The 15,533-nt window shown below is 47.4% G+C and overlaps 4 protein-coding genes across 4 annotated transcripts; 3 read left to right on the top strand and 1 right to left on the bottom strand.

Moving 5' to 3' along the window:
* Nucleotides 1-1,669: 1,669 nt before the first annotated feature.
* On the top strand, nt 1,670-4,990 carry H6S33_009760 (uncharacterized protein; the record flags this gene model as incomplete). The annotated part of the gene is made up of 1 exon (XM_044841191.1): nt 1,670-4,990. The coding sequence occupies one exon, from the start codon at nt 1,670-1,672 to the stop codon at nt 4,988-4,990; it is 3,321 nt and encodes a 1,106-aa protein (XP_044698575.1).
* A 2,277-nt stretch (nt 4,991-7,267) lies between these two features.
* H6S33_009759 (uncharacterized protein) lies at nt 7,268-7,939 on the top strand (the record flags this gene model as incomplete). Its single annotated transcript, XM_044841190.1, has 1 exon — nt 7,268-7,939. The coding sequence occupies one exon, from the start codon at nt 7,268-7,270 to the stop codon at nt 7,937-7,939; it is 672 nt and encodes a 223-aa protein (XP_044698574.1).
* A 1,152-nt stretch (nt 7,940-9,091) lies between these two features.
* On the top strand, nt 9,092-11,708 carry H6S33_009758 (uncharacterized protein; the record flags this gene model as incomplete). Its single annotated transcript, XM_044841189.1, has 2 exons — nt 9,092-9,382; nt 9,501-11,708. The coding sequence occupies 2 exons, from the start codon at nt 9,092-9,094 to the stop codon at nt 11,706-11,708; spliced, it is 2,499 nt and encodes an 832-aa protein (XP_044698573.1).
* A 730-nt stretch (nt 11,709-12,438) lies between these two features.
* On the bottom strand, nt 12,439-14,540 carry H6S33_009757 (uncharacterized protein; the record flags this gene model as incomplete). The annotated part of the gene is made up of 11 exons (XM_044841188.1): nt 12,439-12,539; nt 12,598-12,633; nt 12,707-12,885; nt 12,941-12,968; nt 13,026-13,564; nt 13,618-13,684; nt 13,740-13,798; nt 13,856-13,931; nt 13,994-14,053; nt 14,110-14,289; nt 14,348-14,540. 11 exons carry the CDS (start codon nt 14,538-14,540, stop codon nt 12,439-12,441), a joined length of 1,518 nt encoding a protein of 505 aa, XP_044698572.1.
* Nucleotides 14,541-15,533: the final 993 nt, after the last annotated feature.

Raw genomic sequence — 15,533 nt, 5'->3', positions numbered from 1 at the left:
GGTGAAGTTGCCGCTGGTTGCGCGGCCCCAGACATGGTGAACCTTCCTGGGTTCCTGGCTAGTGGGCTGGGAGGTCCACGGCCTGCACCTGGGAAGAACTCTCCTTCATAGTCAAAGGATCGGTCAGCTCCTCCAAGGAGTGGATGTGTTCCACCGAAGCGGCTAGGTGGTAAAGGTGAAGCCCCCACCGCTGGCTGCACAATAGGGATAACTCTCCTAGTGGATCGGACCGGAAATGCTGCGAAGGGACTGGTCTTCCGCTGCATTGTTCTGGTGGCTGCCCTGGACGAGGACCTAGAGCCTGGATTTGGTGCCGGAGTTGCTGGTCTCCCCACCACCAGTCTTCCTTCATCAAGGGCTCTCTGTATCTCGGCAACAAAGTCTGGTGGAGTAGCCGGGTTTGTCCACTCAATCTCCATGGCATCGGCATTCAGCTCATCCCTCTCCACATACTTCCGAAGTTCTTCCTGAACAGAGTTGACCTCCCTCCTCATGTACTCAAGAGCCTCTGCCATCAGAGCATTCTGTGCTGCCTGGCGCTCTTGTACAATGAGTAGGGCCTGACTGCCCCGGGTCAACTGATTCTGCAGGCTGTGTTGGAGGTAGGTCTGGAGCTCTGTGAAGAACTGTTGGACGGAGATCTCATCGGTATCCTGCCAGGCAGGCTCACAGCCAGGAATGTAGGTCTGTAGAGCGGTCCTGGGTTTTTTGACAAGCTGTGTCTGCCCGGTGGCATCCAGTTGGAGGGGCACCGGCTGCCATTCAATCTGAAGGAGTGCATCTGGAGCCGAGAGGGCGGACATTTTGTATAGAGGAAGAATAATCTGAAGGTGATTTGAGCCTTAAAGATTATCTGTAACGGGGGTCCTTTCTAAGAGAAATAGATTTGTATAGAATAGAGACGGCCGTGCAAGATAGACAATCAGGTTGCAGATTATTCAAAGATACTATCGCTAGAACTCAATAATCTTTAAGGGCTCTGCTACCGATAAGAACTTGGTTTTTCTTTCTGATGAAGACTGGAGAGAATAGGACTGAAGGGCGGGAATGAACCTGAGTACTTATACTCCGAAGGCCTCTGTTCTCTGCTCCTAACTCCTTTACTAAGTTCCGGTGGGCCTTCCCTCAGTACCGGAAACAATACCACCGCTACCCCGCTTTTCTCTAAGCGTCAGCAGGTGTTTCCGATACCCAAGGCAACCACCCTTAGTCAAAGCCTTTGTAACACCTGCAGCCTTGGTTGCCACACAACTGAGGACCTGCATGAATGAGCTGCCGCTCAGGTGTAAGCTTAATCATTGCTGTAGAGCTTTCGCTTATTGTAGACTTCCCTAGCATAGTCCCTGCCCTTCGGCGGACTTACAATGCACCGAGGATACAGAGGATCACCGGTCGATCAGAGCTTCACTCTGGCCGGTCTTCTAGTCACTGGCGAGGCATAGACTCGTCAGTCATTGCTCCCATGAATAGATCCTCTTCCTAGCGCCCGGAATGTAGTTACTCTAACAGCTGGTAGCTAACCACACTGCCGGTACTTGCATATCACCGTGCAACTGGCTTCTAACAATAACTCTCAGCATGTAACCGGGCCCTGTGTGTACTCATACACCAGACAGTTGAAATGGCTCCGTTACACTCAGCTGCCCCATTCACCCAAACTGCTTAATCAATGAGCACCACGCCTAAAGAAAACCATTCACTACGCATCATACAACACAACTGCAACAACAGCAATAATGTTCTCATCTCCCTCTTCGCCATCCCTATGATACAAACAGCACATGCGATCGCCATTCAAGAAACCCCACTATTCAAAGGGAAACCTCTAGCGGTCCCCGCCTTCACAGCAATATACCCTACCCCCACCTCCACAGACGACAAAATCTCCGTCTGCACCTACATAAACAACAACTTCCTACAGAAAAACTCATTCGCAAGCCCCCCCTCCCATAGAGGAGACATCATATCCGTCAACCTGTTCTGCCACACTGGGCCCAACACACACACCACAATAACACTCACAAACTGCTATAACAGACAGCTCAGAGATGGGTCCCGGTCAATCCACCCCCTCACCATCCTACCCACCTCAGACAACCCGACAATCACTGTCGGAGACTTAAACATCCACAACCCCGCAACCGACCCCGCCAGAAACTTCTCAGCCAGAGAACTTAGACTCTCCCAACCATACATGGACACCGCCAGTCGAGCAGGCTACTCCATCCTCAACACCCCCGGAACCTATACGAGAATTTCCCTCAATCAAGCACATAGAAACGGAGTCATCGATATAGCTTTCTCCAACCACAGAGCCACGCCGCTTGTCAGGAAATGGCTCCCCCTCTCCAACTCCTCAGGCTCCGACCACAGGATCATAGCTATCTCACTTGCCCTTCCAAACTCAGACTTCGCCCCCTTTACCACCCCAAACTGGGCGCTAACCAACTGGAACCTCCTCTCACCCGCTCTCCAAAACACCCACATCCCCTCCTGCGACACCCCCTCGATGCTGGATGACTGGTTCGATAAATCACTTACCCTCATCACAGACATGGTCAAGCAACATACACCCCCAAAAACCATCTCAAAATGGTCAAAGAAATGGTGGACCCCGGACCTCTCCCAGCTCCGAACCATTTTTCACTCAATACACAGAGCATTCAGAAAAGGCAGAGCCCCCCCCTCAGAGATGAAGGCAGCGCGCAACGCCTATTTCAATGCCATAAAGAAAGCAAAACAAGACCACTGGAACGCCTTCATCGCCAACGCCGATACAAAGGATGTGTGGAGACTGAAGAAAATGGCCAACAGGACGGAAGATAAGATTCCCACCCTCCCAAACTCACCCACCCCAACCCTCCTCAACAATAACCTCATCAACGCCTTCTTTCCCCCTCGACCAGAAGGCCCCTCCCCCTCCCCCATCCACTTCCCGAACACCCCCCTCATCACGCCCAATGAAGTTCAAACCGCACTGGGCCCCACCTCCAACCTCTCTGCACCCGGCCCAGACACCATCCCATATTCAGTATGGAAAGGTATCCATAGAGCCAACCCCCGCATAATTCCCGCCCTCCTCAACCCGCTCATCCAACATGGATACCACCCACTCTCCCTAAAAACCGCCAATGGAGTAATCCTCGCTAAACCAAACAAACCGGACTACTCCTCCCCTGCCGCATACCGCATAATCGTCCTCCTCCAGACCCTCTCCAAGATCCTGGAAAAAATAATAACACTCCGCCTGGCCGTAATAGCGAAAGCCGTAGGACTCCTCCACAACCACCAATGCGGGTCAGTCAGCGGCTTGTCCACTGGAGACGCAGTCACCACACTCATACACGAGGCCAGAGCCATGCAGCTGGCTAAGCTCAAAGTCTCCACTCTCTTCCTAGACATCAAAGGAGGCTTTGACCATGTCCTCAAACAACACCTAGCCTCCACCCTCTCAGCAAAACATACACCCCCCTACATCACGAACTGGGTCCTCTCCTTCCTATCTGACCGCTATATTACGCTGTTGTTTAAAGGATCCCCCAAAATCCCCACAGCCGTCCAAGTCGGAGTCCCACAAGGATCCCCAATATCACCACTTCTTTTCCTTATCTATATTAACTTCCTCCACCAACATGACCCCGCCCCCGGCATCTCACTCTCCTACGTAGATGACCTGGCCATTACAGTGGCCTCCCCATCATACGGGGAAAACATCGACATACTCCAGACTCACTATAATAAACTTACAGCTCTGGCCTCCCCTAAGAACGTTACATTCTCGGTGGGGAAGACGGAGCTAATGCACTGGAGAACCCCACGCGATAAGTCCCCCACCTCACACCTCCCAATACTCCTGGACGGCCAAGCCTTCCAGCCCAGCCCCATAGTACGATGGGTCGGATATTGGCTCTCCCCCAACTTTAACCCCAACGCCCACTTCATCAGAAGAACGGCGGCCGCAAGAGCAGCCTTTGGCATTCTCAACCGCTTCTCCTCAGCAGGAAAAGGCCTATCACCCGCAAATTGCAGGAAAGTAGCCCTCCTCGCCATCCGTCCCATGCTCACTTACGGAGCCAATGTATTTACCCCAACGTCAGCGCTCCGAGAAATGAATACCTTCTGGAATGCAGTCCTCAGATGGACAACAGGCTGCTTCAGAGCCACTAATAACCGTGTCCTATGGGCGGAAGCAAAAGCCCCCCCCCTAATACTATACCTTCACTTCCTAAAGTGCAAATTCGCCATTAGGATCCTCCGAGCTTCCCCACTAGCAAACCCAGTAACGGGAAGGACAGACCCCCCTTTCCCCACCACCCTCCGAGACCGAACCTCCTCACACACCGCCCTCCTCAGAGGCCGACCCAACCCGCCAAAGAAATGGAACTCCAGAGCGAAGAAAGGCGTAGCACATACACCTATTGAGCACCTCTGCTCCCTGCTCCTCCCCCTAATCGAGGAAGGGGTAGATCAAGGCAAGATGGCCCATAGAGCCAAGCAACAACTGCTGGATAACTGGCGTACCCATTTCCCAACCCCGACCTACTATACATATAGATTAGATACATCCCCCCTACCCTTCACACACCTTCACAAGTTCATCGCCACAAGAATCCATCAAATAAGATCAGGGAAAAGCTATCTACGAGCACAGCAATCCTGGATCAACCTACACACCTCGCCCAAATGCCGGAAATGTGGCCTCGAAGACGAGACCCCCGACCATGCCATACTACAATGCAACGCCTCTGCACTCACCCGCTCCCAAACCTTAGAAGGAGTTAAATCCCTTGAGGAAATCTGGGACAACCACACCCTTACCCTCCAGCTAGGGGCCTACATCACTAAAACCAGAACAGGCTACCCGGTCAGCCGGGGACCCTCACCACTCGAATCAGGCTCAGGAACTTCATCCCCCCTCAGCTCAGTCTCATCCTCCTCTACGTCTTCAGCAGTTTTCATGGGCCCAATACCCACAGTCTACGCGTCCTAGTAAAGTCTCACTGAGAGCATAAGGCCAATGGCCAGAAGGATTTCACAGGGAAAGGCAACTAGCCCTCCCTCTAAATTGTTCATTGTTATCTATATGCGTTTATCTTTCTTTTGTTATATTTTATTTTTTTTTTTTTTTTTTTTGGAATTTTGTTTTTGCTTTATACTAGGGGGCGAGTTATAAGTTTGGAAAGGGGATAGGTTTCTTTACGCCATAGTTTATACTTTACGCGATCATTGTGTACCTAGAAACAGAAATTGAAATGATTTAAAAAAAAAAAAACTAAGGAGGAAACACGTATGGTGATAACTCGGTCATAAGAGCACCCGGATGGGTATTTCAAATACCTAGTAGATACCAATCATCAGCTAACCTAATAATCGTGCGACCGATTAATACATCGTAGTAAAAAATCCGTAGGTATGGTGCGCACACTCTTAAAGGTGATGGGGTGGCATACGGAAGATACAGAAGTGGAACAATTGTGGCTGCAATATGGCCTCATGGGCCAATAAGAGGGCCCATTTCTAGCCTTCTGCTGCATCACTGCCATGGCCTGATCAGGTTTGCTTCTTTAAGGGTATAAATGGGTATAATACTGTTCCACTTTGTTTAGTCTTGGCGCTTTTTACATACTAAAATACCGAATTTCAAGCTTGAATAACTTTTTAACCAGGAGAGATATCAAAAATCTGGTTGGTAAAGTTCTTCTTCATCACTAGTACTTCAATTTTACCAACCGGATTTTTCATAATTTGTTTCGTTGGAAAGTTATTCAACCTCGACCTCGCCCCAATTTTTTGACTACCTTTATGATTGGGCGCACCATACTAGGGTGTAGCGAAAAGTGATCAGAATCTGACATGTATTCACCGCAGCATTCGCTTATCAGATTCTGATCACTTACCCTCAACACCCGGTACACAAGTGGCAGATATATACGAGCACGGTTGCCCATAAAAATTATAAACTCGATCACATTCCTGCTTGGCACAGTCCTGGGGTAATTAGGGCGATAGAGGCCAAAGAGCTAGCGACACAGTGTGTCACTCGGTTATATTCTGGTTTCATTACTAAGGTACTTTAACGTCGGAATGGGTAAAAAAAAATAAAGCTTGCGGAAGGCTCAGGAGACGCTTATATAAGCCTAAGATAAGGCTTTTATTTGATATAATCCTTTTTTGTAAATAAGCCTACTGCAAGTAACTATAGGCGAAAAGCCTTATTTCGAAATAAGACTTTTTCCATATTTTAAGACTTATGCATTTTTTAAGGCTAATATAAGACTTTTTTTCCAGATAAGATTATGTCCTTGGTGGTTCAAAAAAGTAAAAGAGAGGATTTGAACCTAGAGCATTGTAGGTAGAATGTACCTCATGCTACCCACTAAGCTATGGGAGAACTGAAATTTCTTTGCTAGAGGTAATATATAGGCAGGATAGCCGATGAAATGCTAGTAAAATCGGAAATTACAAATCTTATATAAACCTTATTTGCCGAAAAAGTCTTATTTGATAAAAAGACTTATCTGGTATAAAGGCTTAAATTATTTCACAACACTTAAACTAAAGATGTATATAATCCTTTTTTTCGGCAAATGATTACAAAATTTTAGGCCTTATATGGAGAAAAGGCTAAGGACACAATTTTTCGTCAAAAAACGCTCAAACATGCCTTATTTTGGCGATAAGCCTACTGCAAGCCTTATTATTTTACGCATTTCGACGGTAATGTAGTGACGAGCACAAGAAAAGATATCGGCCATGGCACCCTTCCACTCAATGCTTCCATATAGATACTAATATTACGGGTGCTGAAATCGCCAGTGATATAATTGAAACTAGCTTAAAAACTGCCGGCATGTTCTTGAAGTTGAAGCTGAAAATTAGTACTTATACGTACCAGTATCAAACCATAGCTTGGCAACGTCGTCTTGGGAGCATCGTCCTGTGAGGAACGCGTGCGGGATATTAGGTACGCGCGCCGCTTAGAGCTTCGACAAGCTTCGATCTTGCAACCCCACACTTAACCTTACGACATGCTACGCGTATTTTCCAGAGCCCAAACTCGCACTACGAAAAGATACTGATCGTTCTCTTCAGAGGCGAATACTGGTACAAGCTCCCTTATATCTTAAAAAGCCTCTAACTCTGTTTGTTCCCAATCCCTGCTGTTCCTCTCACAAAGCGAGCTGGGATAGCTGACTGCTATGACAGTGTTTGTTCTCAAAGAAAGACATAGTCTCATTACTACCTCACCCAGAAAACAACAAGTACCATGAACCGACTCGAAACTCCCCGTCATTCATCCTCTGAAACCGAAATACCACCTCCCCAAGCACCTCATCGTCGCCCGCTAAACGAGTATACTCTAGAAGAAGTTGAGAACTTTAAGCGTCCAAACACACATAGTGAATTCATAATTGCAAGAGATCTTCTACTTGAGTCATTCGACCTCTCGGATCCCAAACGTCGTGAACAACATCGTATTATTTCCAATTACTGCAATGCCGTAGAGCCAATATTCCGTCGGAATGAGGAGGTTGAGATTCGAGAACGGGAAAAGCTCATGACACAAGGGGAAAGCATGGATACAAAGAAAGAAGAGAGTGCAAAGAAGGAATCCGGAAAGAACGCGCGCAAGGAAGGTCTCGAAGACTCGGACGATAAAAGGCGACGAAAGAGGAAAAAGGCAAAAAAAGCCATGTTGAAGATCTATGTAGATCTTAAAGAGATAAGGAGAAAGAAGGCGGATGTTTTGCAGCTAGAGGCAGAGAATCGGCTGCCAAAAAGACGCAAAACTTCGATAGAACTTGGCCAAATGGAGGTTGATACGGATTTGAAGCTGGACAAGGCTATTGCGAAGGTGGCAGAGTTGGAGAGATATCTTGGTTATAATTCGGGGGAGGAAAGCGACCCGGACGAAGAAGGAACTATTGGTACGCTGTAGGGTTATCAGATTTTGATACGAATATTCATTTCGGTATACGCACATGGCTGATGGTTATCGAGGATGAAGTTATGGGACCGGATTATTCATGGGCATAAATGAGGGTAACAAAACGCAGATTTCTAAAGTTCGGGGCCTCTCATCTGGCAATGATGAAAATGATCCGTGTAAACATTGGTGGGGGTTAACCCTGTGTTTTTGGACGCACATCGAGAATGTAGGTTACACTCGTAGCACAGATTTATTTTAATAGATGTCGAATCAAGGAACAAAAATAATAATGAGTGGCGTTTCTGAATTGGGTAAAGTAAATCCCACTAAACAGATGTACTTAAGTAAGTCCTCCTTGTGTTAAATCCGATCCCCATCCATCAACTGGGCATTCTACTGTGGCTCATATCTATGAGCCAGGATATTCTATCGGCATGTGGTATCGCCGGCCTAATTCATAGCTTTAAAAAACATTCCTAGCGTGAGTGAGTACAAGTCCTAGGCCTGTGATAGTTGATTTACGATTATTAATTCGATACATACATACACAGCATCCTCTAGCTACATGTAGTGCCTACTCTACTGAACAGCTCAATTATCTACATGCCGAGCCTGTCAAAATACAAGCAATCAGTGAAGATAAACAGAGTAAGCGATATTTAACTGCATTCGTATTATCGCGAGATCAAGATCAAGCTGTGAGACACATAGAAATGTGAAGAATGCGACAGATCCACCAGGATCGTTCCATAGAACAGGCTCTTCCACCACAGAATTCCCGAATTGAATCTCTTAACCCTAGGTAGTGTAACTATATGTACTTACCAGCACAGTGAGATTGAATTTTTAGGCAGTGCAGTTCCATACCATAGATTCCTTCTCCTTCTCGCTCCCAGTTTCCCCGCGTTAGTAAACAGTAAACATCCCTAGGGTTGTCGGGAGTGGTTTAGCCGCACTAACCCAAGCCAACGGACGCATAACACCTTGGTACCTTCCCTACCTATCCATGCCATGCCATGCCATGCACCCTCCCACCAGGCCCTTGGCTCCACTCCCCCCGATTTCAAATATTCTCTCTTTCTCTTCTACTCTTGCTACTCTTGCTGGTCGCTCGGCCAACAACTTGATAGTAAGTTAGTCCGGAAATCAGTCATCTAGACCATGGCGGCTACGACGGAGTCGATTCCACCGGCTCAAGTTACTTCGACCTTTTGGAAATCTGTTCAAGTCTCTTTCCAGCGCGAGTTTCTCAACTTAATGAGTTTCGGCTATCTCGATGACGACGCGGGCGTTTTCGCGCAGGATTCACAACACACAACAAATATTGGAGCTGCGAGTGAAGCAGCTGTAAAGGTGAAGGATGATATACTGGCTGCGGCAGAGAGTTCAAAGGGGGTTGGTAATGTGTTTACATATATTACAAGCCCATGGGCCGTGGTTTGTTTGTTTATGGTGTGTTCCCATGCTGCATTCATCTCTGCTTTCAAGCTTCGGATTGTTCCATACAAGATGGAATTTGCTTTCTTGAGCTTTTGCGACGGGCCTCCGGAGCTAATAGTGTCACATCTAGGCAGTATTGCTGAACCGAACAATGATCTATGCTTCACTCCGTCGTCCCCTCCGTCTCCCATTCAGGGTAAGATTCCTGATGCGCATTATACCTATCCTCCTGTGTCTACACCACACCTACTACCTTCTCCTCGCGATGCGTTGTCAGTCTAGCAGCATCTACAGAAACGGGAACTCGAGCGGCGGACTTCTATGGCATGTCGGTCATGCTGGAACCTGGTGGATGTCCGACTCGCAAGTTTGCCAGGCGGTAAAGATGCTCCCTGATGACGAGTGGAGTAGCACAGTTGCAGCTTGGCGCGGGCTTTCGCCGCCCGAGGACGCCGGACCGGACTTGGAAGAGCTGTCTCCTCCCCTGGGCAGTTTACATATGCTATGGCCATTGTATGAGACGTTGTGTTTGAGCCAGTTTGTGGAGATATTTGCATGCGCGGTGACTGGACGGGTCCCGGCGGCCGAGACAGGGATGACGTTGTTGGAACATTCGCTGGCGTTTGCAGAGGCGGAAGCCCAGGCAAAGATGAGACTTTTCGTGATTCGACCACTTATCACCGAAGGGGAAGAAGTAATGGAGGGTTGGACAATCCCGAAGGTTACAAAGTCCGAAGAAGAGAAATCAGAATTAAAGCAAGAAGAAGAACAGCGCATCAAAATTTATAGCGGGAAAAATGTCGCTCCAGAGGTTCTCTATATTGCCCTCATCTCAGCGCTTGGCCATCTCACTTCCCATGTTCTCGGAATCTTCAACCTTCAATCCCGTTATCGCCTTCTCTCTACCGGAGTCTTCGGAATTGCTTTTCTCGTTGGCTTCGCATATGCACTCCACCGCGGCGGCTCCAGTGGAGTCCTTGACTTCCCAACAGTCTGTGTCGTTGGGTTTATTCCCCACCTTCTTATTTTTACTGGAATCGCCTTCTGTGCAGTCATATATGCTTTTGCACTGACCCTGTCCTCCCTGTTCCCACCACCCCCGTCTCCGGCACGTCCAAGCTTCAAGTTAGGCTTCGATAATCTCCGAGCAAACCTGACCCTTAGATCGGTCAGTATCAACATGGCGGAGGACTTTTATACAACACTTTTGAAGCTAGGGTTCATGTGCTTGACTGCTGCGTCGGAGGCAACCTATCTCAATGAGGGTCGCGGTGTCCAGCTTCCTGCCTGGACATGGCTCGAATCCCAAAAAGCAAAAATGTTGGATAGTCAGCGCCGAATGGGAGTCGCAGGTGTCCGAGGTTCCGGTAGCGTAGGAATGATAGAAACCGGAAAGGGAGAAGGACCTTACGCAAGGGAGAGAAAGGATGTCAAGGGCCTTATCGGTTCTCAAAAGACCGCAAATGGTGGAAAATGGAGCGGTGCGGGTGAGATGGTAAGAGGTGCCGGGGTCGTATTAGTTAGGTTTACTACGAGTTGGGTATACCGTGCCCTTGGGAGGCAGCGCAGGGAACCAGCGGTAGGGATAGAACTGGTAGGCGGAGAGGAGTTGTCCGAGAATGAACCGGAATCAGAAGAGAGCAGTTCGTTGTACAGCCGCTTTCTTCGGGGCGGTCTTTGGGGCGAAATCGACGAATCAGGGGACTACACCCCTGGGGGCAACTTCGGCGATGACGCCTCAACTACTAGTGGCTACTCTGACGACGAGGATGACCGCAGCACTATAATGTTGACCGATTCTGAATGGGAGTCCGAATCCGAATGTGCCTCAGGTCAAACCACGCCTACCCAACGCTCTCCACACCGCCGCCAAAACCACCACAATCATCCTCCTACCTTCGGTGAGATTTTTAATACCCCTCACGAGCTCGCCACTCTTCTCGACCCCCAAACCCCGGAACAACGAGATCAGGCCCGCGTTATGGCTCGCCATCTAACATCATCTCAAATACTCACTCGTAGTGGGTACGAGCTCACACTCGAGGCAGATCGCGCGCTGCTACATCCGGGACAGAATGAGGAGACAACACTAGAGTCCGTACTGCTACATCGCCGCCGCGAGACTCATGCGCATGATCATGACGAAGAGGATGATGAAGGAACAGGAGGTCCACAATGTGTGGTGTGTCAAAGCGCCCCACGGACAATTCTGGTTTGGCCGTGTAGGTGTCTAGCGCTGTGTGAGGATTGTAGGGTGTGCTTGGCGTTGAATAATTTCGCGAATTGTGTTACCTGTAGAAGCCCCTTAGAGGGGTTTAGCAGGATCTATATTCCTTAACCACGCATTGACTGGACTTGGTTCATTGTGTATAATACATAAATTACTTACGGATTTAGGGGTGTTGGATATGCTTTGTCTTTAGTGGTCTCTTATTTTTCCTCTTTTGCATTTTTTTGCCGGTATTCCTGTCGCCGTTTTTCTTGAACCATTTGTTCTATTGTTCTGGCATTGCTTTTATTTGGGAACCTTTCAAACTCACACAGTAGAGGATAAGAAGGAAGAAAACTCAGTCACATTATCTCATATCGTACATATGTAGATTAGCTAGATCTTCAAAAAGTAGCCTGACGTATTAGGTTATGATAGAATTGCAAAACATCGGCATTTTCCCCGCACCACTCAACCGCTTTGCGGCATAAAGTGTATGTACTTTAACTACGACAGAGTGCCTTCTTGCCCTATCGAGAGAGCATAGATTATCACTCGTCTGTAGACAAACCACAGAAATCAAGGGCTTTATAGATAAAGCACGTGGGAACATAAGTGCACTAATGATACTTAAAAATAGAGTATTGTTTCGATAGATTTGGTACTCTTGGTAGATGGCGGGTAGGCTAAGAAGTCTTCAGGGCAGATTATTACGTTTCACTGGACTTATGTAGTGTGCGAGGGTATCTTGGCATGTGTTCAAGTGTACTATTTTACATAAAAGAGACCCAGCTTTCTCTCCTTTCCCCTCCGTGGAAACTTGAGTAATCGTCCTTTGGGATAAAAATACTGTGACTGTTCATACCTTCTCCGGAAACTCGACCGTCGTACTTTCGATCTGGTCCTTCTGGATGTTCGACCTTTTTGTCTGCTCTGCTGATTTTTCAACACCCTCGAATACTACTCATCGTCAGCAGATCCTCGGATCAGGAATCTCAAAAGGTGGGTGTGGGCCTACTGAAAGCGAGATCTTCCAAACTTTTATCCTTTGTTTCTGGGAAAGTAAAAAATATAACTTTTCCAGATTAGCATTGATTCTGATGTTGAAAGAGGGGTAGATTGCTTACCAAGTCCTTCAACGAAGAGCCAGACGGTATACACGATGTAGTATTTCCAACCGATTGCGGCAAGACCGATAGGGTTGACGAATTGGTTGAAGAAAGAGGCGAAGCGGGAGAATGTTTGGACGACAACTGTGCCCTTTGCTCTCATGCTGAAGGGGAAGAGCTCGATTGTGTAAGTGTATCTTTGAGTTGTTAGTAGGCGTTGATATGAGTTATTTAGAGAATGCGGATACTTACGTTAGTGGGGCACCATTGTAGAATGGATCTGGATGTGGATGTTAGATACCGGCACCGCAGGGGATCGATGTTAAGGAAAGCTCACAGTAAAGGAAAATCATAGCAACAACTGCGGAAGCGGCCCTCGTATCGTGAGTGTCCGCAAAACTCGCACTCGCTCCAGTCCACGCCGCAAAGGTAATAAACATCCCAGTCACACTGGTCAGATACATAACCCTTCTAGGTGTCAGACTGACTAGATAACTGGCCAAAAACCCTGTCACCAAATTCCAGCAATTCAACCCCAGATTAACCTTGTTCTGAGTTCTTTTTGATGTGATCCCTACGGTCTCTAGGACACGGGCAAGATAATACGAAACCAGGCCGTTGCCACTCCACTGACTAAAGGTTCCAATGAAGGCGACAAGAGCACATCGTTTGATGTTTGCCTTGGTGGAGATGAGTTCGCCCCAGGTATGGTTTTTTTGCTCCATGTCCATTTGGATGGTGGCTATCATCTCGGCGTATTCGGCTTTGACGAATTCATTGTTTGGGTCGCCTTCGCCGTGGTATTTCACGAGGATGTCATATGCCTCCTTTGCGCGGTCCTTGGAAACCAGCCATCTGGGGCTCTCGGGGACACCCCTAGGTAAAGGTTTAGTTTCAAAGTACCCGGTTAAGGGTTTGGGGGAGCTTACCAGATAAAACAAAGCTGGAATGCGGATGGCACGACTTGAAGGACTGAGGGGATACGCCAGGCCCAATCTAAAGGAGATCCGCATGAGCATCTGTTTAGAAAAGAATTTTTTTTCCTACGTACCAGTGGGGATTTGGAAAGTGCCCAAAGTTACACCGGCTGCAATAATACCCCCAATATACCTGAATGAAACATTATCAACAACCATTAACTAATTGCAAGCTTTTAGAGATACTCACCAACTTACGTTGAATGCTGAAGTCAACACCGCGCGTTCCTTATGGTATGCCAGTTCTCCAATAAGCTGCGAACCTCCTAAAACACAAGCAAAGCTGTTTGTCAGTATTTCCAGACGTGGTTGAGGGTTGGTGTCTTACCTGATAACGCAAATGGGATTCCCATTCCAAGCACAAAGCGGGAAGTAAGAAACATTCCCACTATTCTTTTATGTTAAAAGCTGTGTTTACGAAGTTGTAATCGGAGGAAAACTTACAGTGTACTGAGCACGTTTGTAATATCGCGCCAATTACCATGATGATGCTTCCAACAATGATAGACATCCTACGTCCATACCTGTCGTTGACCCAGGGGACAATAGGCATCATTGACAAGGCTCCAAGCGAATATATTGAGTTCATGATCCCTAGAATAGCTCCTCGGGGGTGATTGAAGTCTTATAGTATGTTTAGTAGCTATTCCCTAAATAGATATACTGAATTAGTTTTACATACAGGAATCCCAGGTATTAACGGCCTGCAATCCATTCATGATAGATCCATCAAAGCCTGACGTCCATTCAACCCCCATAGCCGCAGGAACTAGAAACATGTATAGGCTTCGAAGATTCGGTTTTTTGTACCATGGCGTATGATCATTTTTGACAAGATCAATGAATTTTGCGTTCACGGTAGCAGGTGGAGACATCGCGCTTGATTGTTGCTGAACCTGGGAACTACAGAACCTACAAACTAAAACCGGGAACAGGACAATGTCCTCTATTTCTATTCACAACTAGTTCATCCAGATTTCAGGTTCGAATTTTTTTTTTTAAAGATTTCCCCCATTCAAGTAAGCAGCTCCCCATGCCCCGCCCCTCTATTCCGTTGATTACAGGGGTTTGTCCGGATATCTCGACCTTTGTGGGGAATTCCCCCGCATTTTTTAAGAATTGCGTTTAGGCGAATATAGTTGAGGCGAAATAATAATATAAATCGTCTCTATTTAGCCAGCTCGTTCCGGGTTCTTGCTTTCTCGCGAATCCATCTTGTGGAGCGGTGGTTGAGAATGATGGAATTGTCGTTCCATTCCCCGTTTACGTTTGTTGATCATTAGACTATTAGGAAGGGTTCGCTAGGATCCTAGTCGCGGATATGTTCGCGGCTCCCCGGAAGCAAATTCTGGGGTGCATGTCTGGGTAGATTCTGAGATCTATTCGCACTTTGGACAAGGCAAGAGCTGACTCTTAAACGGTCGTCTCGGTGTTTAGTACTATATAGCCCCGAGATCTAACTAAGAATAGTGATTCCATAGTAAACCGCCCCCTTCGTTGAACGCGGGCGTTCTATCTCATTCGTGGGCTCATGATGGGCTGGTATCTGATAGCTGTCGGGCTACAGTATCTGTGCCACTCTCATGCCTACAGGTATACCTAAACACTTAAAGCAGACCGCAAGGAACCTTCAAATTAGTTTAAAAATGACCACGTGAGGATACTGACGATTATTGGATACACTTGTGCAAGGGAGAATAGGCAAAGTATGTTGCAGTAAACGAACTTAGGCGGGATTTAATTTTCATTAGGATTCACATCACAAGAAGCTGACTGGATATGTGATAGCACATCTGAAAGAATAAGCATAAACTGAGTATTGTATCTGAGTGCATATGTCAATGCAACTTGGGGTGGCACACCATACG

Source organism: Morchella sextelata, assembly GCF_020137385.1.
Source record: "Morchella sextelata strain SCLS chromosome Unknown scls_3, whole genome shotgun sequence".
NCBI lineage: Eukaryota > Fungi > Ascomycota > Pezizomycetes > Pezizales > Morchellaceae > Morchella > Morchella sextelata.
Note: the sequence above shows the minus strand (reverse complement) of the source record. Positions and strands in the feature narration are given on the sequence as shown.